This window comes from Plectropomus leopardus, chromosome 17 (assembly GCF_008729295.1).
Source record: "Plectropomus leopardus isolate mb chromosome 17, YSFRI_Pleo_2.0, whole genome shotgun sequence".
Lineage (NCBI taxonomy): Eukaryota > Metazoa > Chordata > Actinopteri > Perciformes > Serranidae > Plectropomus > Plectropomus leopardus.
In genome coordinates this window covers 13,480,667-13,506,169 of record NC_056479.1, presented here as the reverse complement: position 1 = coordinate 13,506,169, position 25,503 = coordinate 13,480,667, and the positions used below count along the sequence as shown (strand labels likewise).

The following is a 25,503-nucleotide window of genomic DNA, read 5'->3' as shown; positions in this document are numbered from 1 at the left end:
TCTGGTTCAGCCATGAAACATAAATCCTTGTTGTGTGAAAAAGGACTCTGGTGTGTGATATTAATTACAACAAACATCTGCTCTGAGAAACTGCAGTGATGATTGAACTGTGAATCCAGTTTTACTAAAACGGAACAGAAAAATAATCAAAACATGTTTTGCATAATGACAGTGTGAAAAAGATAGTTGAAGGTATTTCATAACATCACATGTTTCTTTTATTTTTAGAGGTACAAGGTCAAAGTATGCAAACAATTAAACATTACAACCATATGCAATTATTTTACATGTTACAGCCTCACCCAGGAGCCAAAATAAATGTTGGTATTGTTTCATCAAACGATTGATCTGTAACGTTGTATGCTATTTGGATATGTTGAAACCTCATGTTTAACCAAATGTTTTCGTTTGTTTTAATTGGGCACAAAAAAACACTTTGTTATGGTTAGGAAAAGATCATGTTTTACCTTAAAAAATGGCAAAATGTGACTTAAAAAATCCCAGATATGGTGGTACAAAGACTGCTGGAAATGCTTTGATGAACAGCTGGCTGGGTTGTTTACTGGTTCAGAGCAGCCATCTTGCCTAGATGTTAGTCATCCACCATTCCTTCCCACTTCCTGATCATATACATGGGGGGTTAGGGTTAGGGTTAGAGGGTAGGTGTAAACGTGGTTTGAAGAAATCTTCCAAACTCAACATTTACTTCTGGTGAACGGGCTGCATTCCTAAACTATGGGTGTTCGTCTGCTGCCAAAACAACCTCTGCCCTTCTGAGAAGGCTTTTCATAAGGTTTTGGAACCTGACTGCAGCGATTTGCTTTCAGTAAGCCACAAGAGCATTACTGAGGTCCACCAATTAGACCAAGCATTCTTTTCAATGCTGTTTTGTAAAGCACTTTGGGCTATCATTATTAACAAAATATAATTGTATGCTTTAGCATTAAAATTTCTCTTAATTGGAACTAAGTAGCCTAGCCCAAATCATAAAAAACACCCCAGGCCAAAAGTACAAAAAGGTTGATGCAGGGTTAAGTTCAACATTTGAATATAGCTATTTACTTAGTGTAAAGAATTGGCCAACTTTCTCATCTGAAGGTATTTTACTGTGCAGGCACTGAGAATAGGTCGGTCTGTGCTGATACTTACTGTAGCTGTTTTTGTATGCAGAAAATCTAACACATGATTTCTTTCAAAAGGTGTTATTGTCAAAGTCTGCCTATTCACAAACAACTGCCTTACTGGTATTTTCAAAAATAATAATAAATAAATACACACCTGCACACCAGAGCCCCATTTACAGTAAAATTCTGACTGGTGGAGATACTCATACATCACTTTAAGAAACCGTTTCCCTTTAACAAATCTCTAGCATTTGAATGAGCTGAAAGAGTCACCAGAGAGGGCCTTTGGCAAAGTTGTTTATTTTTTGCTTTCCTTGCACATTTATTGCCTAAACAAATCCGTCTTGAAGAAAATATAAAGTCATATTGTGTTGTGAATGATATCTGAACTTTCACTGCTAGATTACAAGACATGTCTGCTAACAGGGAGCTACAAAGGGCTGTTGTACACTGCTTTTGTAAGCTTTCAACTAAAGCATAAGCCTTTCACAAGCCCTCTATTCTACCATTGCTATCATGAGAATATATTGCTTGTATGTGCAAGAGTCATTAGGCAATTAATTTATTGGATAACTTTACACACCCAGGCGTCCAATTCGATTTATGAGAGCGGATTGATAGTGAAATTATATTCTGCAAATGACCACAGCATTGCTTCCATATAAGGGGAGGGTCGGCATCCACTGCGGAGTAACACGGAGAGTTCAAGGATTGGTCAGCTTCACTGGAGTTTAAACCAAAGACTTGTTTTTCTTGGATGATAAATCAGTAAAGAGCTCACAGTGGTTAATGATGTATAGTAGCACTGAACTCGCTGCCTCACTGAAGGAAACCTGTGCACTGACAGAGAAACAACAACAGATTTGAGTCCAGTTCTCCTTTGTTTGAAAGATAGAAAGTCACAACATCACTAAATATTCTATATTACTGAAAATGGCATGTTTATATACAAGTTCAAGTCTCCAATCATTAGAAAAAATACCTGACTTAGTATAATACCTTTAGTGTAAGATTCTCTTGCGTTACGCTGGGAGAAGCACTTAAAAAGCCGCAATGCAGTTTGCTCTCCCAAATCATCCGATCACTGTGCTTAATTGAATACTGATGTGAAATGCAGACAGCTAGAGATAGCAGAGCAGGTTCCGTGAGTAATTAAAACATGCTACTCAGCCCATATGGATAATTTACTTTAACTCATTTATCCTCTGTGGTGGAAGAGTACCTGCCTTAAGTGTTGGTTATTGATAAGAGATTTTCATGGTCAGCAATATGTATGCAGAACATGAATGCACAGCTGTTAACAAATAAAACTATGCTGTAATGAAGTTCATCCAGTCTCATAATTTAACATGTTTTAACCAGGTATATGTCTGAGATGTAAAATGAATTCAGACCATTCCTCTGGCTACGGGACATAATCAGATAAAATTTATGTAAGGGAATTAGTTTGGTAGCGGAATAAACTTGTTTACATCCTAACACAGTAAATACTGACAAATATGGTACAGGGACAACAGGAACTTGCGCTCAACGGACCATAGAATCTACACATTGCTTTGCAAACATGCATTTATCAGTTGATAAGTATGTGCATTGGGACAGTGTGGGACACAGTATGTTTCTCAGTGCATTATCCACTCAGCAAGTTTTCTTTGGCAGAGATGTGGGCCAAATAAACAGCCAAGCTGTAGCACAGATTTGGTAGGGAATGATGTCAAACACAGACATACCATTCCCGCAATTTGGGAATCAGTCCCGTCACCAGAAGAAAATGTTGGCATTGTACATTTCTGAAAACCAGGAATAGGTTATATTTGTACATTTCATATGTATCTATCAATGCTTTTGAGGTAATAATGTATGCAAGCTGACTTTGTCACTGATGGTAAGGATGACTGGCATGGTGGATGCTGTTCAAGATCAGCAAACAAAGACAAATAGTTGTTCTTTTAGCAAGAAATCGGCAGCATTTCCAGCTGTGATAGTGCCGCCAATAGGATAATTTAAGCCAAAACATAATCTTTTCACAACAATAACAAAGTGGTTTCTTTGCCTAAACATAACCAAACAGCCTTTTTTTTCTCTAGAATTAACCTCTTTACACAACTAATTTGAATTTGGGCTTGGATTTGATGATGATTACCATGGCAACAATCAAAGCAATCGGCTCAACCCCAAACATAACCAAGCACTCATGATATACAGTATATATACTATGCAAAAACTGAAAGCTACCACTGTCTACTGTCTAAAATAATTCATGCAGCACAATACCAGTTATTGGCCCTTGTCTTCATGTGGGCTGTTTGACAAATATGACGTATTAAAGACATTTTTAACATATTTGAATATTGGCGGGGGCTGTCTCTTAGAAATTGCGTTTATATACAGCTATTTTGATGAAGCAAGTACATTTTAAGGGAAATGTTATGTTGTGCAAATGATGTTTTTTTTTTTACATAATGAGGAAATGTCGCCAACTTATCTGAAATGTTTCAAACATGTTGATACTGATTGTTCCAGCAAAATGTTCACTGATAAAATATTTAAGTTGTATCTCTCAAAAAGAAAACCTCTTGCAATACAGTGTTAACTTGTAATAACTACATTTAACAAAATCACGATCCTTCCCTAATCTTAACCAAAGTGCATTTGTTGCCTAAACCCAAGACAAGAGTCTTTGTCTTTCTCTCAATTAAAGTGTAACTGAAGTAATTATTTTTCCTAACCTAAACCACAGTGCTTTTGTTGCCTAAACCTAAAGACAAGAGTTTTAAAGTGAACCCCAAGTTACTGGGTCAAGGTCTTTGCACTTTGTATGATTGCCTTCCTCCTTGACAACCTCCTGTAGGAGCCTAAAGTATTACATGAATGTAGTGTTTTGTTACTTGAAGGAAAAGCGATTACACTGGCACAACAACATAATTAAAAAGTTTAGCAGTTTAGTAACATACAAATGCAACTTCTGGGAGACAAGGTTGAATTACTCATTAACCAGAGCGTTGTTGAAATATTATGTTTTAATATACCTGCTACATAATACAAATGCCATATTTGTGTAATTTGCAGGAATGAACAATGCCAACATTTATTTTGGCGATTGGTTTGTTGCAGGAACTGATGTGGCTTGTATCTGGGCTTTTTCAAAGGATTAAATCTCATCGTCTAAACAGAGGATACTAATAGGGGATACTGTTTAGGTTTATGTGCTTAGAGGCAACCGGTGGCATTGCTGAGCAGGCTGAGATGCAGTATGGTTTGCCACAAGTGGTGCAGCTGCAGTGTGGTTTCCCTAAGCATCAGCCATATGTTACTTGAGAGCAAATGGTTTTCATGGTGCTATAGACACACCGTATTCTGTACGGCCCTGAGCTGTTAGTGCTTATCTGGGCCGTTAAATGCCTCTGACTTTGAATGGTGAAACATACATAGTGATGGCCTGTGCCACATCTAAGCCAGGAAATTGTTGCAGGTGGCACAACATGCTATCACTTAAACCAGAATTGTGTCTGGTCTCATCTATCAGTACAGCTTTCAGAAGAAACACAGCGGTTGTTTTAGTTTTATTTCTCTGACTTGCTGTCAGAGAAAATGTGACCTCATGATGCTCAAAGCAGTTTGTGGGAGCGATCAAGTGTGACTGCTCCAGCTAAGGAGTTAATCACTGGCTGTATTTTGAAATTCATTCTTTTCTCCCTCTGTGCCCTCTCCCAAATGGTCTGTGCAGAATACCAAAACATAACCCGTCATACTCATAAAACCGTGTTATTATGTAAATCCCACTAACGCTCATTAAACATTTAAATAATGGACATTGTTTTCCATTTTAAAAAGTGAGCAGAAAACGAAACCAGCATCATGGGATATTTAAAATGACTGGTCACAAACAGGTCACAATTTATTAAGGTTGCTCTGTGCTCTGACTACATGATGATTAAAACTGCAATTTTCATCACTTTGCACTTGTCCAGTTGACACAGCAGTGAAGTGGCCGCACAGCTCCCAAAAGAATAACTTCTGTTTATGTGCTAAGGGCGGCAGACATCTTTTTGTGTTCAAAACCCTTGTCATTTAAATTAATTGCAAATTGCTGTGTGACACCGAAGCACTCAGTCATTCCATGAAAAATTTCAAGAAATAATTGAACCCATTTCACTGAATTTTGTTTTACCCTTTAGTACCTTTTCTTTTGTCATTGACATTTATTCAAAGTATTTTGTCTTTTGTACTGATTTAAACTGAAATATAAACCATTTGAGTGACAATTTGAATTTAGAAACATGTTCTGCGGTTTAAAGATGAATGAAAATCCCATTATTTTCAAAAATGCATTTTATTTAGGTTACTTACGTCATTGCTCTTTATTTGAATCATAATTGATCTTCCCCTATATGCCCAGAATAAAGCAGAACATGTGAGGACAACAATAGATAAAAGCCTTTAGAGATTAAGGTTTAATATTTGGTTTTATTCTATCTATAAACATTTGACACATTTCTCTTTAAGCTCTCCCTTTGGCAGCCTGGATTACACAAGTTAATCTGTGTATCTCTAAAACATTATCCTGCATTTGTGATATGTGTTTATGGCAGATTCACTTCACGTGTCAAACTACCTCTGCTGGGGAGATTAAGGGTGTGCACGGGGGTTTACTGGAAGTGCTCAAAGAAGCTGCTCAAAAGGCTGAGGGCTACACCGAGATCCATTCAAGGATTACATCCGCATATCTCCTCCCATCATGAGTATTGAAAACCATGCGAGATGTTCAATGACTTGCAACAGCCATTTCACAGCCGAGGTGTTTGTCTGTCCATTTTCTCAACGATAAAAAATATCTCTCTGTTGGTTTGGGGCTGTAACCAGCGGAAATAATGCGGAACAGACGTAATAAACAGGTTAGAGGTCCTGCAGAGGCTTTCTGCGCAGTCATTTGAGAAGTTTGGTTAGTGTTTGCTGAGTTTTATGACTGCAAGTCTGTGAGTTAGTGGAAGTGGGAAAGCACTCGCCATGCTTTGATCCTGGGAGCTATTAAATATACATGACAGGAAAAGAGACATTTAATTGAGTGGTTGTTTAGTTGCCATTTTCATGTTTTCTTCCTCGGGCCCTTTTCATAGTGTCTCTAATCCCCTCAGTCTTTTGCAGGTATGAATCTCCAGGAGGAGAAGCAATCCGTTGAGATTAAGGTGTTAGATTAAATCTTACAGTGATTAAATAACCAACCATTATGTGACTGTAGAAAATTAATTTCCCCTGTGTCATGTCAGCCTGGCTAACACAGTGTATCTATGGAGCCAAGCGTGCGCTGCTGACTATGAGCTGTACTCACACCAGCTTCTGAATTAAACAGTTAACTTATAGTGCAAGCCCCAGCTAGAGAGTCAACATTGGGGGAGACCAAAAAAAAAAAACCAAAAAAACATTATATTATTTATCATAATTAGGGCTGTCCCACTTACCAGTATTAAGGCATCAAAACCAGTCAATGCATTTGAAATAATGTGACCATCATGTTAGCAAACAGTTTAGCCCTAATAGCTACAAAAAGGAATGCATTGCAAGATGGCTAAGCTGTTACTTACAGTTTCCATTTTCCTCATTGTCGATTTGACTCACCACTTTCCCTTGGTGTATCTGGCATTCAACCTTTACAAATTTTAAAATGCCTTAAGCCTGTGATATGTGGTCAATTTGTTTCAGTTTGCCTGGGCTGCTGGTTACTGACATTAGTTAAGAGGGATTGAAAGTCACAGAGCTATTAGTTTAAACAATTTCTTAATGAATGAGATTTTGGGGGTTAGGGTTGGGATTTTGACGTGGATTACCATGGCAACATTTGAAGCTTTTAGGAGAAGGTCTGTCTCCTAATGACGTTTATATGCAACTAATTTGAAACAGCAAATACATTTTAATGGAAATGTTAGTAATGTTAAGTTGAGTAAATGATGTTTCTGGCAAGTCGCTGAAATATTGATATGTATCAGCAAAATGTGCGCTGAAACTGTACATCAGTTGTTTTCTGGCAAATTGGGGCAAAACCTAAGACAGGAGTCTGAAAGCAAACCTGAAGTCCTGGTGTCACAGACCTACACTTTGTACCTTCCTTCTAACACCTTGTTCTGAAACACACAGTAGATGAATGTAGTGTTTCATTACCTGAAAGAAAACATTGCCTCTGAACATAATCCAGGCAGCGATTACGGTGCTGGTACAACGTAATTAAGGAAGATGTTTTGCTGTGTTCATTTAATTGGATTAATTTTAAGATAGTCTGCATATAAAGGAGACAGGTTATGGCAGTCTGTGAGTCCTCCAGTATATGTAATAATTAATGCCTTAACTTAGTGGCTGGTCCCTGCACAAAGTCTTCGCACAAAATACAAAACAGAAGAATTTGAAGATGCCAAACTTGCCCAAAAATGAGAAAAAAAAGAAGCTCACTAAAAAGCTTTTTGTCAGACACTCACAAGTAAACACAGTAAGTCTTACATAAAAGATTTTTTTTCTTTGCAAGGGCCTGTCTGCAGTTGTAAATATAACTGTCACTCAGCACATTGGAGTATGATGTAAGTACGGCAGCTGGGGCTGTTAAGCTTGTGTCAAATGAAAGCACGCTTAAGGCGCTCTGGACTGGTCATAGCTGGCATTTATATGGTAAGCAAATAGAAAATCCACCATGAAAATGAGCTTTTCTGAATTTAAAAAAAGTAACTCTGCGTTTGTGCACATATGATACTGGGAGATACATATCTCATAAATGATAGCAGCTCACATGGCAGGTGAACTATTTTAGCTTCTTTTTTTTTCTCTCCCAGCAGACCATTTGAATTGAGCAATCTCTGCCAGCTAAAGCACAATTTGGATTAGCAAAAGCCCCACTGATAGGTCAGCTTAGCCCGTAATGGAGCAGCTTAGGCCTTGTCTGCATGATTATAACATTCTTAGCAGCCTATTTCCATGAATCCAGATGTTACAGTACAAACATCTCTGCCACCCTTTAAGCCAGACACAAATTTAGATCACAGGGACATAAAATGATGCTTTTAAAATGCCTCTGCATATATTATGTATTTTGACAAGAGACCTAATTGTAACTGTTCTGCTGCTTCTAATGAATCTCTCTTGTAGCTTTAAAAGATTTCAAGCGTTTATTTGCTACATTTAATTTGCTGTATATGATAGTATCTTGGACATAATTCAAAGCATCATAATGTCAACTTTAGCAACATTTTTCACCACTTTAGACACACCAGGCAGCTGTGACACTTCATTGAGAAATGCTGGCATATGAAGAATGTCTTTTAGTTAATTGACATTTAGCAGCTCAGTCATTTTGTTCGCACTTTGCTTTTAAATTGCCATAAATCCTTGTTCGGAAACTATATTTCTCCAACCTTTCACTTGTAATTCATTTTAAACAGCTCAGTTTGTGGCTGTGCTTTAAATAAGAGCTCCCACTAGACTGTTCCAGCTGTTCTGATGAAACACTCTGATGATAAAGTGAATTATCCCCCATGTCACAGATACGTGTGTGTGCGCGCGCACATAAACCTCAGTGCACTCATCTAAACCAAGGATTCAAGGATGTATTGTTAATAATAATACATATGCTCAGCAGCATTCGCGGCACTATCGATAAACAGGCACAACAGGCCAAGACAAGGTTAAAGGTTTTAGAGGTTCATAAGTGGTAGTGTCAGTGATGGAAATTAGTTGAACAGGAGACTACCAGAAAAATCAATTATTTTTTTCTTGCAAATGACAGTCCAAATGGGTGTCTGAATTACTGTGTGGTTTATTCATTTACAATGTGGAGATTGGTTTTAAAGGTTTCACAGGCTTTTCTGGTCACCCAACTTTTACCTTATAATAACCCCCCCCATATTAGTCGACAAGGCAACAATTTTTTTGTCAATGGGTTAATATCTCACTTAAAAAGTGATTTTGCAACGAGTTTCATTTCACAATCTGTAAACACTAAAGGAGCTGTATGAACTTTCAGAGCAAATCAGAATCTGATTCAAGTTGTCGGTTGTTGTCAAGTTGTTGTTGGAGGTTAGGTCTAAGAAAAGAAACATGGTGAGGACGTACCTTAGAATTAATCAAAGTTCACACAGTTCCGAATACACATCTACAGCGGTAAGTCAGGATTTATGCTCAGGACTGCTTCCTTGTTTACTCCCATCAGCGCATTGGTCACAGAATCGCTGTCTTTCAAAATTTGTGATAGGGGATATGCTCTAATATGCACCCATGGCCGGACTGTCTAGCGCAACAAAGAACAGAGAAGCTCAGATTACAGCACACGTACAGAGTTAGCATGACTTCATTCTTCTGCTTTGCATGCCATCTCACCACCATATCTTTACATAGCAAATAGTTGTTTGCCTCTATAATATTGCTCTGAATGTGGCATATAAATCCTTTAAAGTGAGAGCTTCTGAGCAGCACATGCAGGCGGTAACACTTTTCCAGCAAATTGCTGCAGGGCAGCCCACAGCTTTATGAAAGCAGAACATCTAGGAGACAATGAGATAAATATTGTGAATATCCTTTGGATGCACAACATAATTGCTTGACCTCAGTACACTGGGGTTATCCTGCACAAATTAATCTGGATAATCTGTGCTTATTTCTTTGTAGCTTTTGAAACAAAAAACAATTTATTTTGCACAGAAAAGGTGGTAGCTACCTGCCCGTCATCTGAACATACATATTTCTGTGGTGTCTTATTGAGAGATTCATTTATCAATTGACTATTGGATTTATTGGGGGTGTTTTCAGCCATACTAGTGTTATTACTGTTAGACCTTAAAAGGAACACAGTTAAATGCCCAATTAAGGTTAGAATTCCTATTACTAAGGGTGTGATGCTTCCTTTTTTAGGGTTAGGTTGAAGGGTTAACCCTTTTGGAATCAAAACGAGTATTGGCTTAAAGAATCAGAATTAAAACAGTTAATATTTTAGGCTATCTTATTTTAATAATTTTTAGAGATTTATGGTATCTATACTGTCTTAGATGGTCCAGACAGACCTCAGCTAATCAGTGTTGTTGTTATCTGGAGAGGACAAATGTTAAGTATGGTGTCAGATGAGTTTCCTTTGAAGATCATTTGAATAAGTTAACAAAAGAAGACAAAAATAAATGTACTGAACAATCAGTTGTTGTTGACCTGTCCCAGTGTTTAGAAACAATAACAAATTCTAAATTCAAGACGCTCCTGGGGATTCTAAAATTGGCTCTGCTAACTTCCAATGTCAGCTTTACCACATTTTAGCCTTCCCCCATATCTACTGAGGACCCATTTCCATCCATTTTCTCTCCTCTATTGCTACAGCCAACATCAATATTTTACAGCGAGTACCGGGGTGGGCCAACCTGCCCAGATGACCTGCCACAGCAGCTGAAAAGAGTTTAACTTGCGCCACAGTGTTTGATTGGTATTTAAGGTGCCTTTGCGGTGCACTACACACCATTGTGCATTTTGTGTGTATTAAACATATGTGAGAGATATTTGGGCAAAGAAATAGAGACAGGGAGCTGGTAAATCTCTCGTACAAAAGTAATAGATTTACTTGCGTTCTTCTCTCTGCTGGTCTGTTGGAAGCAAACAAGTTTGAAGACTTTCCAAATGCAAAGACCAAAGAATGACACACATAGTTATATATATATATATATATATACATCACATACGTATTTAGAGCCTAGATAATATTTGAAATGCTTAACACATACCTCCAATGCTAAGGAATGCTTATGACAGTAACAATTTATTGACAGTAATCAACATGCTATACAGTAACTTATCACACATGATTCATACTGTGTTTCAAATGATATACACTTTGTACAAAGAGCAGGATCATATAAATCAGGGTGATCTATAATCAGACACACTAGCAGACTCCCACACTCATCTGCTAGAACAGTCTCGCATAGCCGTCCTCAAGAGTGGAAATCATTTCCGTTTGTCACATATAGTTGCTGACCAGTTGCAGCTGGAAATTGCTGAGCAAACACTTCACATATACATTTTGATTTTTTTTCTCATCATAAAGCACTATTTAAATAGCAAGATCAATACAGATTCCAGTGCTATTCTATGACAGTGTGCTGCTGCAGATGTGGCCATTATAACAGGGTCAAACAGGAGTCACACAGCATTGCTTCTGTAGCAGAAATACAGTGGAATTACAATTTAATGACATCTTTTTTTTGTCAATTACAACTCCACAACTGTTCATCATTATATCACCTCAGTGATTTGGTCTAGAATGAAAGGAATCCTAAAAGGAAATGTGAACATTTTTGAAAGGGTAAAGATCTGAAAGAGACATTGTAGATATAGGCTGCCCAAAGTGTTAACAACAAGGTGGTACACATCATTACAGTATTTTCCAAGGCTTTTTCACTTTCACTTTTTTAAAATTTTTATTAGATGAGCTTTTCACACAATCTGATCAAAATCTGAGCTCATCTTCACTGAATCAGGAATAAAGAGAGTTACATGCTAGAGGCACTTCTCATCACTGGTAAGGTTGGACGTTCACTGTGCCAACACGTCCACAGAGGAATTCAAATGCAACTGAAGGCTAACGACTGTATACAGACAGAGACTCTTCAGTCATAATGTCTTCCACCTTAGTTAGGGTTCAAATAGATTGGAAAGTTAGCGAAACTAGCTAACCCTCATCTCATGATCATTATATATTTTTTTCAGGGCTGTGGAAGAAATTCATCTTTGTCATCATCATTTCCTTATTCATATAATTCATGACAAAGTACAAGACTCCCACACCATTTATCCCTGTGAGATTCCTGCTGGGCTTAAAGAATGGTGAGAGGGAAAGCTCTTGTCTGCTATAAAAGAAGAAAACTTTTTACTTCAATTCTAGCTATTGACTTCAACTTTTTAACTTGTAAAAATTTTTAAATCCTCTTAGACAATCTTCTCATTTTGATTTAAAAACAAAGCAAAAGTCTAACAACAAAATTGCTATAATGTGTTCTCAGACAACATTTTTTGGCTTTAAAATACAAATACAGCTTATTAATGGAGTAGTACTGATTTGTAGGTGTGGTTTTGAGTTTACACACAGATGATGGGCGTTCATACTTTTCCTCACTTTTCTTAAACTCTTGGTCCAAAACAAATCCATCCTACGTAGTATAGCTTCTAGAGTGGGAGCTGTACCTGAGAACCATCATGCAGGCGTGTTTGTGTGGCTCATAGCAACTAAGAAATGGATGCTGACATGCACTGAACAGCACTACTTAGATTTGGACTGCAGTGAGCAAAACTTAAGTAGACAGAGTGAACTGAGGTTGAAATGCTGCCATGAGTAGACTTGAAATCACTGCTACCATTTTGCGAATAAACTCACAAAAGCATCTTGTATTATTCAGAACTGGCCCTGGAATATTTATAGGCCATTTGGTATAGTTATCAGCCGTGATAACGTCGCAAGGGCTGGTATTACTTTTACCTTGTGATCCTCTGTGTGTGCGTGCACGTTCGTGCATGCATGTGTGGGTTTCTTCTAGAAAACTGTGGTCTTTGAAACACCTAACACAGAAGCAGTTTTGGGGTTTATACGTCTGTCAGATTTTGTCAACGTGACAACATTGCAACCTTGCAAAATGTTGTGAAGAGACTTTACAGATGTGACGTTGAGATCATAATGAAGGCTTAAATTGAACATGGGTGTGGTCCGAGCAAGGGCACTCGAAGTAGGGGTTGGGGGCAGGGGGTTAAGAAGCAGGGTTTGGTGCAATTTCCAGCAATTTGAATTTTGCCCCTTGGCCACATCTGTTTTAAGTCACGGATTGCTGTATTGTGGATGGAATGATCCAACTGCAAGATGATTTCTACTTTTGTATTTGTGTTACATTGTTGAATTTTGTGTTCAATGAATATTTTGAATATGCTGGTAGGCTAAAAAAAAAAAAAAAACATTTAAATTGCCCATACTTAACCAGCTTTGTATGTGTTTGTATGGGTATTATGTGTAAATTTACTTCCCGTCCCTGCTCATCTACTGTAGGACTGTTGCTCAAAGTACAGATTGTATTTATACAGTTTCTTTTGGCTGCCATTATAGACACAAAGAGTATAGAAGCGGATCAAGAAAGAGACAGGCCCCCTCTTTCTTTCTCAGACTCTGATTAAATGTAAAAACTAGGCTGCACTGGTCAAAAGCAAACTAAAATTTTGTCACTGTATTGCCTATTTCCTGCCTAAAATGTCTTCAGAAACAGATTTTAGTGCACTGTTTAGCTGTAATATGAGACTTTGTGAATGGGAAGAGGATGCCATAATATATCCTGTATTTTAAAATTATTAGGTATTTTGTGACTGCGCTGCCTATTTCTCACCTTAAATGTTTTCAACTGTTCTTTGAGATTGTTACTAGTCAGCTGCCATACTGTTTCCTTTGGAAAAATGAGCAAGCTCACATTACGCCAATCAGTGGGAGCATTTGTTGGTCCAGTGCAGTGCAGTGTTCTGGTAGTTTTAGGTTTTCTACTTCTTAAGCAATCGCTAATGCCATAGTCCTTTTCCTCTATTTTTTCTGACCATGTAGCACCAATGTCAAAAGTGTTTGCCCTTAAGAGACCATCTTTCCCGCAGTGAAATATTTCTTTAAGGAACAAATAGTGCCAGTGACCAGTAAATAGCCAACTCCAAGTCTAGCCTCCGTCTGTGGAAAATTTAAATTCCCAAAGGTCAATAAAATATGTAGACTCAGTTGTAATATTGCTGTTCTCTTGGTAGACAGACACTGACGCTGACATTTCCCAACAGTTTTATGGCAGACCAATTTTTTCGAAATGAGAAATGGCAAAAGTTACAAGTTTGCCTGCCATATTTTTTCTCTGATATTCATCCTGACATTTTGTGAGTTACCTTAAAATTCTATAAAGGAGAATACTGAAAAGTTCTCTGAATCAAGTTCTGTCTGTATTACTGGATATATGTTCAAATGTCTTGCGCAGAGAATGGAAAGAGTTTGTGCAGCCTCCTCCTACATAGTGTCACACTGACCTACAGCTCCATGATGAATTGGAAAAATTGAGAAAAAAGTGACTCTGATAGGTAATTTCCTGGAAACCTTCATTTTCAGGTCTTTACCTGATAGTACTGCCAAAAAAAAACCCTCATGGATATGAAGGAGGGGAAAAAAGACACACAACCTCCCTTTCCTGTAAGCTTTCTGTACACCAAGTTTGACATACCCCAGGAAGAATCAGGTATCCGACAGACGATCATAATCTATATATATATTCAAAATTAAACAAAATTTGTTTTTCGCTCTCTGTTGCACAGAATGAAACCAGACACAGATGCTGTTTAATGTGTCTTTAATGACCGGTTTTATTCCATTTGTTTCAGATGACGGCTTCAGCCATATGGCTTTGCTCTGATGGAAAGCAGTTTTTTATCTTCTGTAGCCACTTGTTTACCCACACAGTAATTGATGCCCTTCAATCTTGTCATCTTGTCAGATGCTGCATCACTGTAGGCTTGGTGCACAGCGTGTGATCGGATTGCCAGAAATGTTCTCACTTTAAAAATGACATATTGTTGTACAATCACCTCAGATGAACCCGCCAAAAAAAATATAAAATCCTATGAACATGTCATGTACTGAATGAGCGACATAGGAGAATTCATGTAAAATGTCGTTTTATATGTCAGATGGTGCAGAGTTTCCTCCGCGGTCAACTTCAGTAAAATGATTAGATCCTGAAGTGCTGGCCATTTTTCTCAGACAAGGAAATCTATCATGTTCAAACTGTCATATTAATTGGTTCTGCTTAACTGAGCCGGATCTGCAACATTTCCAGAATGTAAATTTTAGCCTTTGACTCTGACGTATTCAGGTGTGACTTCCAATTACAGTTGGCCATTCTGTGCTTTTCTTTGAGCTAAAACACACTTAAAAGTGCTGGAAATCATAGAAATGACTGCAAAATAGTTTGTTGATTTGTAAAGCCAAATCTTCAACTTCACGAACATGATATTTATTGAAGAGCATTTTTTTTTTTTAAATGTGAAGAAAAGTCACACTTTCTGTCAGATGTGCTAATATTGCTATTCTGTGCATAATTTAGCATGCTAGATAGTATGTTCTGTTTCAGGTAATATTTTTTTCTCTGTGTTCCAGCTACATCAATAAATGACACTGACATTTCTTTTAGGGGTGTGTTCGCAGCCCTCGCAGAGCCGGGGCTTGTTTTTATAGTGGCAACATCAATAACATTGAATTTTGAGGGCAATTGTGATCAAATTGAATGAGCTCTCATCAGCTCATTCAAAGGACAATAAACAAACACGCAAAGAACAATAAAAGAAGAAAATCATCTCTCAGACAAGTGGCAGACTGCTGTTGTTTTATTACAGGGCAGATGAGCCATTATGTAAGAATTTTATTTTTGGGTTTGGGGTTTGTACTGTACTGTATATTTATTTCTAGGCTTGTGAGGAAATCAGTGCCTTTTTATAGCCAGTAATGTTAAAACTAGACACTGAAGTTGAAAAAAAGCAATATCCTCTGAGTTTCTGATGTGAGATAAGATTGCTTCCATGTCCCTGCTGGACTTTAATACAGTTAAAAATAGACTAATTTTCCAGCTCATATACACTGTTATGGACTAATGATGCTGGGTGCTACAGCATCCCAAACATCCCTGTAGTTTCCCTTGTTGCCACGCTTTATTTCATGATGTTTTATGTCCAAAGGGCATCTGAGCACAGCTTTAGATCTCGGCGCCGCAGCCTGGTGATGTGGGGAGAAAAGTACCTGGCTCGCCCACTGTTGGAAGTGGGACAGTCTTTAGGGGATCTCAGGAAGAGAGCTGGGAATAAGGTTTTGATCAGGACCAGCTGTCACTTCCATCCTCAACTATTCAGTTGATGCCCACAGTCCTCCAGAAATTCAAGTATAATGGGCTTATTTAGAGTAGGGAGGCTGTGTTGTGTTTTAATTAGTCTCACCATTTTTTGTTTTTTTTATCTTTGCCATACAACAAACATGGTTTACTTGTCACTAAAACAAACTTACTCTGGGGAGATCAACAGTAACAATAATTGAATGATTTATTCAAAAACAGGTTTAGCTTAAATCCCACCAGCAGCCTCAAAATGTTCTATGTAATTGCTGAGTGAGTGAGTTTGTATAGGCGAAATAATGGACAACGTATAGTCTGTATCCATTAAGGTCCTAGACAAAAGAAAGTAAAAATAAAAATAGAGAAACCGGCTAACGATCCGAGGCTCAAAAATTAAGCACGTGGTCACTTTGAGTCACAGGCCATCACCTTGGGCTCTCAATCAGATACAGATCGCTCCTCCACACCTTCACCCTTTCATACAAATATGGTCACCTCTGGTCACTTCAGACTCCAAAAGTGTGAGATAATGACAGCAAAACTGCCAAACTCAAGTGGGAAAAATATGGGTGTCCAAAATGGCTGACGCCACAGTGGCTATGTTCATTATTTTTATACACTCTGTGTGTAAAACATATGTGTTGGACAGTAAACGAAGATTTATTAAATTATTTGAAGAGCCTGTTTTCAGGTAAGAAACAACTGTTAATTTTCCAAGACAGTTATTTGTTTTCAAGTTTCAAAACTGAAGTATTTTTATAATATTTTTTTAATATTCAGGACTAAATGAGCAAAAGCATCATTTATTAGGAGTTCAGCGCTCACAAACTCAACTGATCTGATTTATCACAACTCTGTCGACAAAACAATGCAACAAATCAGATTCTTTTTTAATATATTGCTAAATCCTGATTAATGCACCAATCAGGGTTAAGCAATATATTGAACATATATATATATATGCTCTGATCACTCATAGTGGAAGGATGATTGATAAAACAGGGTCTTTGAGACTACCTAAGTTTACATTAGACTGCCGTAGTAAAAATAAATAATAAGAAATTGTCACCAAGTTTGGATGACATGTTGGATTTGGAAGTGACCAAAGAAAGAGATACTTGGAAAATGATTCAGGAACCCTAATAAGCAAAGAAATGCACTAAAGATTATGAAGTACACTAATTAAGACAGATATGGAGAAGTAATAGGTGTGAGTGAGGAGTGTCGGGCCGAGGAGACCTTTGTAGTTTCCAGCAGAGCTTCTTTACGTGTCCATGTATAACTTAAACTGGAAAAAAAAAATGCCCAAAGAGCAGATGTATGCCAGGTGTGTCTGGGGGCATCATGTGGGTGAGGAACAGGGAGTGCGAGTCTTTGAGTCCAGTGTGCATGCATTACAGTTTTGAAATTAAAGAGTTACATTATCAAGGTGTAACCAGTATAGACAGGCTATATGGAGACAAACCTCAGACACAATGTCTAATAAAATCCCTCCCCATCACCCTCTTCCCTCTCAAACAAAGAAAAGGTGATGGAGTGACTGTGATCAGCTACCGTGGAAACATGGTGCAGCTGTGCCTGGCATTATAGTGGAGGCTCACCAAATACAGCAAACAAACGGAAAGATGTGCCTGAATCCCAAACAGTCTGGCTTGCTCCAGCAGGTTGGTGCTGCGTTGTTTTGGCGTTTTTCAAAAAGGCAGCCCGGTCACAAACTCAGTTTACATCTAGACAGTACACTAAAAATGTTTCTGAAAAGCTTTGGGTCAGAAATAGGCAATGCTGGAACTGTTTCCATTCTGATTCCTGCACATAATTTTTAACCATTCAAAGCATCGCCACCAAAACTAATTAGGTTCAAAACCCAAAAAGTAGTCTCTCTGTTTGAACCCAAAGATAGCAAGTTTCCCTTGACTAAAAGTGCAGACCTTGACAACATTAGTGAGTGCATCATATTCTAAAGGTTAAAAAGAAAGATTTCATGGTTTTGAATTACTCTTTTTTTATTTATCATTCATCTATTAACTTGATTTGTGGATTGTTTTCTGCTGTCATTTCAGACCCTGCTTCTCCCCACTACCTGCCCTGATCACTAGATTCACTCCACCTGCTAATCATCACTCACCTGTTTCTCATTCCCCCATTAGCTCCCTAGTATATACACCAGTGCACTTTCACCAGCTTTAGCAGATTGTCTTTGTGCTCTGTGCCTCACCTTTCCAGCATCTATTTGCATTGTGACTTTTTGATCTAGATTTTGACCCTGCCTGCATGTTGGATTCTTCCTCAACCCAACCCCTTGTTAAATTGTGATTACCCAGATCCTTATGCATCCCTTTTTTTTTCTTGCTCAGTAAAGACCCTCTGCTTTGTTCACCTGCCGCCTGAGTCATGCTCTTGGGATTATCATCTGTGAACTGTGACAGAAAGGATGGAGAAGACGAGTGAGAAATCATCAGGGAAAAAAGAGCATACAGTGGTCTCATTATTAGTTTGCCCATGCTTTTGTTGGGGTAAAAACAAATATGTATCATAACAGTACAAAAGTTTGCAGGTAGTCAGTGTGATCTGCAATTTTGTGCAACGCCTTGCATTGATGACACATCCTTGGTTAAGATGGTTCAATGCAAAACTGGTGAAAATGCGGGCTGGTTCGCTAGATAGCACGACAATTTCTATAATCCTGAACAGAACCAGTTCAAGAGCTAGAAGTTATTTGTTGGGAACAGGGTAACAGATATACAAATGCACAGATGCACACACAGACATGACTGCACACATGATCCCCTCCTAGCTCCACCTAAGCAGATAATCGTGTGAGGACAGAAAACGTTTGATCAAACACATTGCTTCATAATTCTACTTTAACAGTCAGCTCTAAATATTATAGACATAGTCACATGCTCTTTGCAAATGCATGAAGTTCACATGTCTCTGCATACAGAAAAATATTTTTAAAAAGTCACAATTTAATCCTCAGTAGGTCTTTGTATGTTACATAACTAGAACCAATAGATAGCTTCAGGGCAAGCAACGGATCCTTCCACTACACTCAGGTGGAAAGGTCAGATTCAGGTTGAGAAAAACAAAAACAAACCAAACTCTCCACCATTACTTGAGCCTGATCTGATCACTGAGAATGGCAGCACACTCTGTATTTCTTTTCCTCCTTAAAGCTGCACCTTAACCGTGACAAAACAATGCCTCCCACTCCATAACAGACCCACTAAGACCCTTTGCTCTGGCCTGTAGGATTGTTTTTTTATGTGTGCCAAACATGTACGCATCCACTTGTTGAGAGCCGGGTGAAGAATGACTCATTTGACCGACCGCTTTTTCTCTCTTCCTCTCTCTCTCCACCTCTCAGTAAACCAATGTCTTTGTTCATTGTGCTGCTGTAATCACAAACATGTCACTCAGGGTGTAATAATGGGATTATTCATTGCAAACTGACCACAGAATCTCTCACTTCAAATGTCCTGACTGACTGTTGTTGATGAATAGCCACTTACACCCTCGATTGATATTTGAAATCGGACTCAGAGTAACACCTAAATACAAATGCTTTTTATTATCCTCTCTGTGGTCTGCCTTCACTGACAGTTAAGGCATCGGTTTACTGAAAAAATGCCAGATTATTATTATTTTATTTTTTTAAACACTTGTATGTAAAATTAAATGTAGCTGCCACCTTTCATCACCTCTCTTTTATGCAATTGAAATATGTTTCTTCTGCAAAGGCCAGATTCCTGCATGTTCCCAATAGAGAAATTACTCTGTGTCTCTACTGTACAATTCACACTTCAATTTCATCATATTTTTTTGTTGAAATTATTTAGTGGATCACAGTAGTCTGCCCACATCACAGGCACCGTCTCCAAAATGCGCTCTCCGAGGACTCAGGAGCTTATTATGAGTGGACTCCTTTAGAATAATTGATTGTATTTGACATGACATGGAGGAAGCTCGGTGGATTGATACTCTGCAGCAGAGCCCTGATCAATCCAAATGAGAGACTGGGGGAGCTTTTTATTTCTCTGCCAGAGTTTATTAGGAACAACTCGGCTTCTCTGGAGAAACTCTCTTCCTCCAGAAACAGCTTGGACCTATTAGTATCTGGGAATGTAAATTAGCGTGATCCCTCACCTCATCATGCATCGAAATATTCCCGGTACACTAGTTTGACAGAACATAATGAAACATTGAGTTAAATGCTGGGCCATGTTCCAGAGCACTTTTGCGGTGGGCGTTAAGGCATGAATAGTTGTGATTATCTGTGAAGATTAGTTTCTGTCCAAACAAAAGCAAAGATTCACTGTGATTTGGTATACTGCACGTTCTGAATGATGAATCAACCTTTAGTGATGGCTGCGCATCCTCTGGATCTGAATATCACGTGGAATGGGTGTGAAATGAATTTCCCTCCTGAGTTAAAGTACACAACCTCAATACAAACTGGAGAATCGAGCTTTTAAAGGTTGATTTTCAGCTTTATTATTTATTAGTCTGACTCAGATAATGTTTTAGCTACATTAAATTGATCTGGTTTCATGGGATTTTTTTTGTTTTGTTTTGTTTTATTCTAAATTACGGAGCTGTAATGAGACTGCATTCAGCTGTTTTCCAAGGAACTGTAATGACGCTCAACCATGTTCTGTTCAGTGAAGTATTGGTCATATAAGGCTGCATTATTTACTTGCAGCTACCATATCTCTCACAGCAACAAAGGTAATTCTGTTGCAGGCACATAGTGGAGCATGCCTCTCACAGCATAGATCATTAAAAGTTCCTCCTAGTATGTGGCGCCTTCATCTTCACACTTATGTAAATAAAGCCTTGGACATGTTGGTATGTCCTCGGTCTGAGGCAGTAAACAGCAGATGGTTCGCGGGGCCTCTTTAGCGCTTTGGATTGTATTTACCTACCCACCTGAATGACCTGTGGTAAGCTGTGCAGCTGATGCGGAGAAAAAAGAAGCGAGAGTTAACGGTTTTGCTCTTGTTTACTCCAGTTCCACGAGACTGCAAGGCCAGAGGAGTCATTTGCTATGCACGGAGAAATTAGCTTGTTTATCAGCATTTTGATTTCCGTCCCGCCTCGTCGTCCTGCTGACATTTTGTATAGACGTACATGATCCATGACTGATTTCCAATCAAAATGGAGCCTCTGCAACATAACAAAGTATTTTGCCGTTTCCATTGTTTTATAATTAATGCATGATGATTAGCGTTGAGCCCATGAGGACAATAGCTTGTTATGTGAACACCTTCAAAAAGGTAACCTTGAACATTGTACATCTGTCCTGTCAATTGGATATGCTCCAAAGATGCACAGCACATTACCAGTGAGATGCTGCGGCTCAGGTCCATACAGTAGGATATCGGTTGTTTCAAGGTGATTTGCTGTGGTGGTACATATGAGCTTTTTTTTTTTTTTTTTTTGGTCTCAGTGATGTTGCACCCTTGAACCACCAACTGTACTCTGGAGTTAAATGGTACCCAGCGCAAGTCCTTGGAAGGTTACAAAAATCTTTAGCCATTCATTACTGTAAGGCAGGAAGTGTGGAAAGTGATGGAATATAATGAAAACGAATACTCTTTCTAGTCACTATGCTATCAGTAGATATGTTTAATATCCCATTACAGGCCCAGAAGTAACCACAGTTCTATGCTGTCAAGAGACAAACATAATCCAGAGGGAAATTACCCATCAGGAAGGCAATACTGTTACTGAGATGCAATTACCAGGCCACTTGTGAGACTTTCAGCCCAGTATCCATGGGTGCATGTGTGTGTGTGTGAGGGTGGTCGATATGTGCATAACAGCTCTTATGTTTTGCAGAGTAAATTGGATTCTTTGCTGGAGAACAGTTAATTTAGAATATGTCCAAGATGCAAATGATTGATGTGACTATATCGTTACAACTGTAGGTTTGTGGTGCAGGGAAGCCTAATGGAAAAAATATTGCAGGAAGAAGGAAATAGCTTTTATCCCAGAATTATGGAGAATTTCTCTGCTCTAACTCTGTGAGTCTCCAGATGGAATAATTTGGATTTTTCGGGGTTGACTGTTTATACATTAATTTCCGAGCAAACATTACTTAATTTGGGTTGCAGGAAAAAAAAACTGTGTGCATGCTTGGATTTTGTCGCACTTTATATTATATTGTGGAGCTCCTGTGCTTGTATTTGTTAGTAGTGAAATAAACGGCGTGTCTCACAGCGGATTTAATGTACCAATTTAGCACTGAATCACATAGCCTACAAACAAAGAAAACAGCTCGGATTGGAATGAACATCAGTGTAAACATTTGATAAGGATTTGCCTGAGGCAAATGCTATGCCTTATTATTGATACAAAAATAGAAAGTGTAGAAACAAGACTTGCTTCTGTGCGTTTGATATACTCTGCACTGTCGTATCCTCGCAAAGAACAAGTTGAGCGTAATATTTGTGGATGTGGCAAATGGCCTCCCGTTGTTCCTGAGATAAATCTCCCAAGTCGGGGGACATTTCTATTGTACTACAAATTATCACCTTGAATCTCATAATTAATCACTGCTGCCTTCAATGAACAGCCCCTAACCTTAAAACGTAGCACGAAGAGGAGAAGAAAAGCCTGCACCCATTGCAGGGAAAGTACATGTGCATAAGAAATAAAACTGCCTGCACAGAGTGTGAGCCTTGCATGCATAATAAATGTATGACAAAACAATACCCCAGGCACCCCGGTATTAATGATATGCAGCGAACTCATTATTAAAGTTCCAAAACAGCTCCTGGAGTAACACAGATGGAGTCAATTAAGCAATGAGCATACTTGCTTGCCTGCCGTTTCATCTTCTTTCTTTTATCTCTTGCATATTACTCCATGGATGTAATTAGCTGTATGTTTCTCCTCACAACATAATGTCCAGTGATAATAACAGTTATTTTCACTTGTAATTTCAAGTAATGTACTGCTTAATAAATGTACCAAATTTGCTTGCACTGTGTCCTTGGGTATTTCATTTGCAGCGTAAGAGGTGTTGAGGATAATACTGTGCTAAGCTGCTTTCTCTCTCTCTCTCTCTCTCTCTCTCTCTCTCTCTCTCTTCCCCCTGTTTGTGTTTCCAGAGACCTGATGCCTTCGACGCTGGAAGGGCAGATCACCATGGAAAAGACACCCAGCTACTTTGTGACTAACCATGCCCCAAAGCGCATCCACTCCATGGCCAGAGACATCAAGCTTATTATAGTGGTGCGTAATCCTGTCACTAGAGCAATTTCAGACTACACACAGACTTTGTCCAAGAAACCTGAGATCCCTACCTTTGAGGTTCTGGCTTTTAAGAACCGGACGCTGGGTCTTATAGATGCCTCTTGGAGTGCGTTGCGTATAGGAATATATGCGCTCCACTTGGAGAGCTGGATGCAGTATTTCCCTCTCTCCCAAATGCATTTTGTCAGCGGCGAGAGGCTCATTGTGGATCCCGCAGGTGAGATGGCCAAAGTGCAGGACTTCTTGGGACTCAAACGGATCGTCACAGACAAACACTTTTACTTCAATAAAACTAAAGGATTTCCTTGTCTGAAGAAGCCGGAGGACAGCAGCACTCCCAGATGCCTCGGCAAGTCAAAAGGGAGAACTCATCCTAAAATTGACCCGGACGTGATTCGGCGGCTGCACAAGTTCTACAAACCCTTTAACATGATGTTCTACCAAATGACTGGGCAGAACTTTGAATGGGAGCTGGAGGAGGACAGTGAATCTCGTAGCTCTCAGGACTAGTAGACTGCGGCATGGCACGGCGCAGCCACACAACCAGCCTTCTTCAATAAAACTATTATTGTCTCGCTTCGTCTTCAGAGAGAGTGCTTGAGCACGCCAATCAATCATGGCTGTCTTTGCAGTGTCTGTATCCATTAGCAAGAGTTTACTGACATGCTTTTTCTCTCCCTTCAATACTAATGTTGTTGATGATGGCAAGTCATTATTGTATATACTAAACATAAAATATATTTATATTTGTGAAAAGGAGATGATTTATTCCTTTTGTTTCTAAAGCATAGAGCTGATATAAAAAAATCATGTTGACTATGGCAATGCATGCGATAAGTTAAGTGTCCTTACCTCATGAGCCCTAAGGGTAAACTCTGCCTGTTTCTTCTCCCTTTACTTTCCTGCAGTTTGTTGCCCTCACGCCCACTCACCAGCATTCAGTACAAAAAGATATTCTATTTCAATGGCTAAGGCCATGAAGTGCTCTGTATTATGTCTTTCCCACACTGTCCTGCTGCTTTAGAAGAGAGATAAAAGAGAAAAATGATAGACATATAATACAGTAATCCTCTGACATTTCCTCATCTTTCCATATTCTGAGTGGAGACAATCCTGTTTTTGTCCGTCTAAGTTTACCAAAGTGTTAATTTACTCAGTGTCAGTGTTCTGGTTGCTCTGCACTCATTAATTGCACACATATTCAATAAGAGAGCTGATGTACAGTGGCCATCATTCAATAATTGGATTGTTTCACTGCATAGTCGAGCATTAGCATACTGATGACCACGCATTTAGATGTGGTGCAGTATCAGTGATTTTGGCATAATTTAACAAATGAATCCATGTACTACAAATATCAAGGGTTAGCTGTGGATCAAACAACTCTGCATCTTGACAAAAACAATTTCCTGGCACCCCAAAAAAAAGCACACCCAAAACATCACTTAACTCTTACAGTCCTCGACTGTTTGCCTCGCGACCCTCTTCTTGTCGCAGTAATACATGTCAATGAGGGTGAAGAACAACAGTGGAGGACCGAGCAGAAGTTTGTTAACAAACATCTGCTGTGGCGCGGTCTTCTGTCGTTAGAGATTAATGGCGTGTTAAATAAACCGCTGCCGCTGGAACAATGTCAATGTCAGAGAGAATTTGCTGTCAAGGAAAAAGCTACATACATGCCTAGGTGAATTACCAAGCCATTATTGTATGTATTTAACCTGAGTGAGATGATGTGTCGAAAGGAAATGTGCTGTAATCAGAGGTTTACTTGTGATCAGAAAGAGTGACTGGGCTTTTGTCAAGAATTACAGGGTTTTGCTGTGAAATGCTCCTTTACTCATGCAATGAAATAACAACCTGACCCATCATCTTTATTCTTTTATTTTTATTTTTTGCATAACTCACTGTGCGTCTGTCTGTTGTCTCTGGACTTTTCATCAATTGAGACAATCAATACAGCCAATGAGTCAATAAATACAGTCTGCTACACATCACTGGTTGCTACAGCTATGATGCATTGCTCTGTTAATCCTCCCTGTTCTCTGGCCATGGATGGCTGGATTGGTTCACTCTCCGCAGACCTTTCTGTCACCCTGGGGAGGCCGGCACCAGCAGCTACTTACACAGAGCAATTGATTCAATCAAAGTAAGCACTATACTGCCCTTTGTAGCGCCAAGCCTGAACACTTACCTCTGAGTCTCACCATCCCAGAGTCACAACTTCC

General features: G+C 38.9%; 1 protein-coding gene across 1 annotated transcript in view; it reads left to right on the top strand.

The window, feature by feature from the left end:
• Positions 1-23,788, top strand: part of hs3st4 (heparan sulfate (glucosamine) 3-O-sulfotransferase 4) — an 87,019-nt gene extending 63,231 nt beyond the window's left edge. The window contains exon 2 of the mRNA XM_042505554.1: positions 23,134-23,788. Within this exon, the coding sequence (XP_042361488.1) occupies positions 23,134-23,788 (655 nt within the window). The remainder of the gene's footprint in view (positions 1-23,133) is intronic.
• The last annotated feature ends 1,715 nt before the right edge of the window (positions 23,789-25,503 follow it).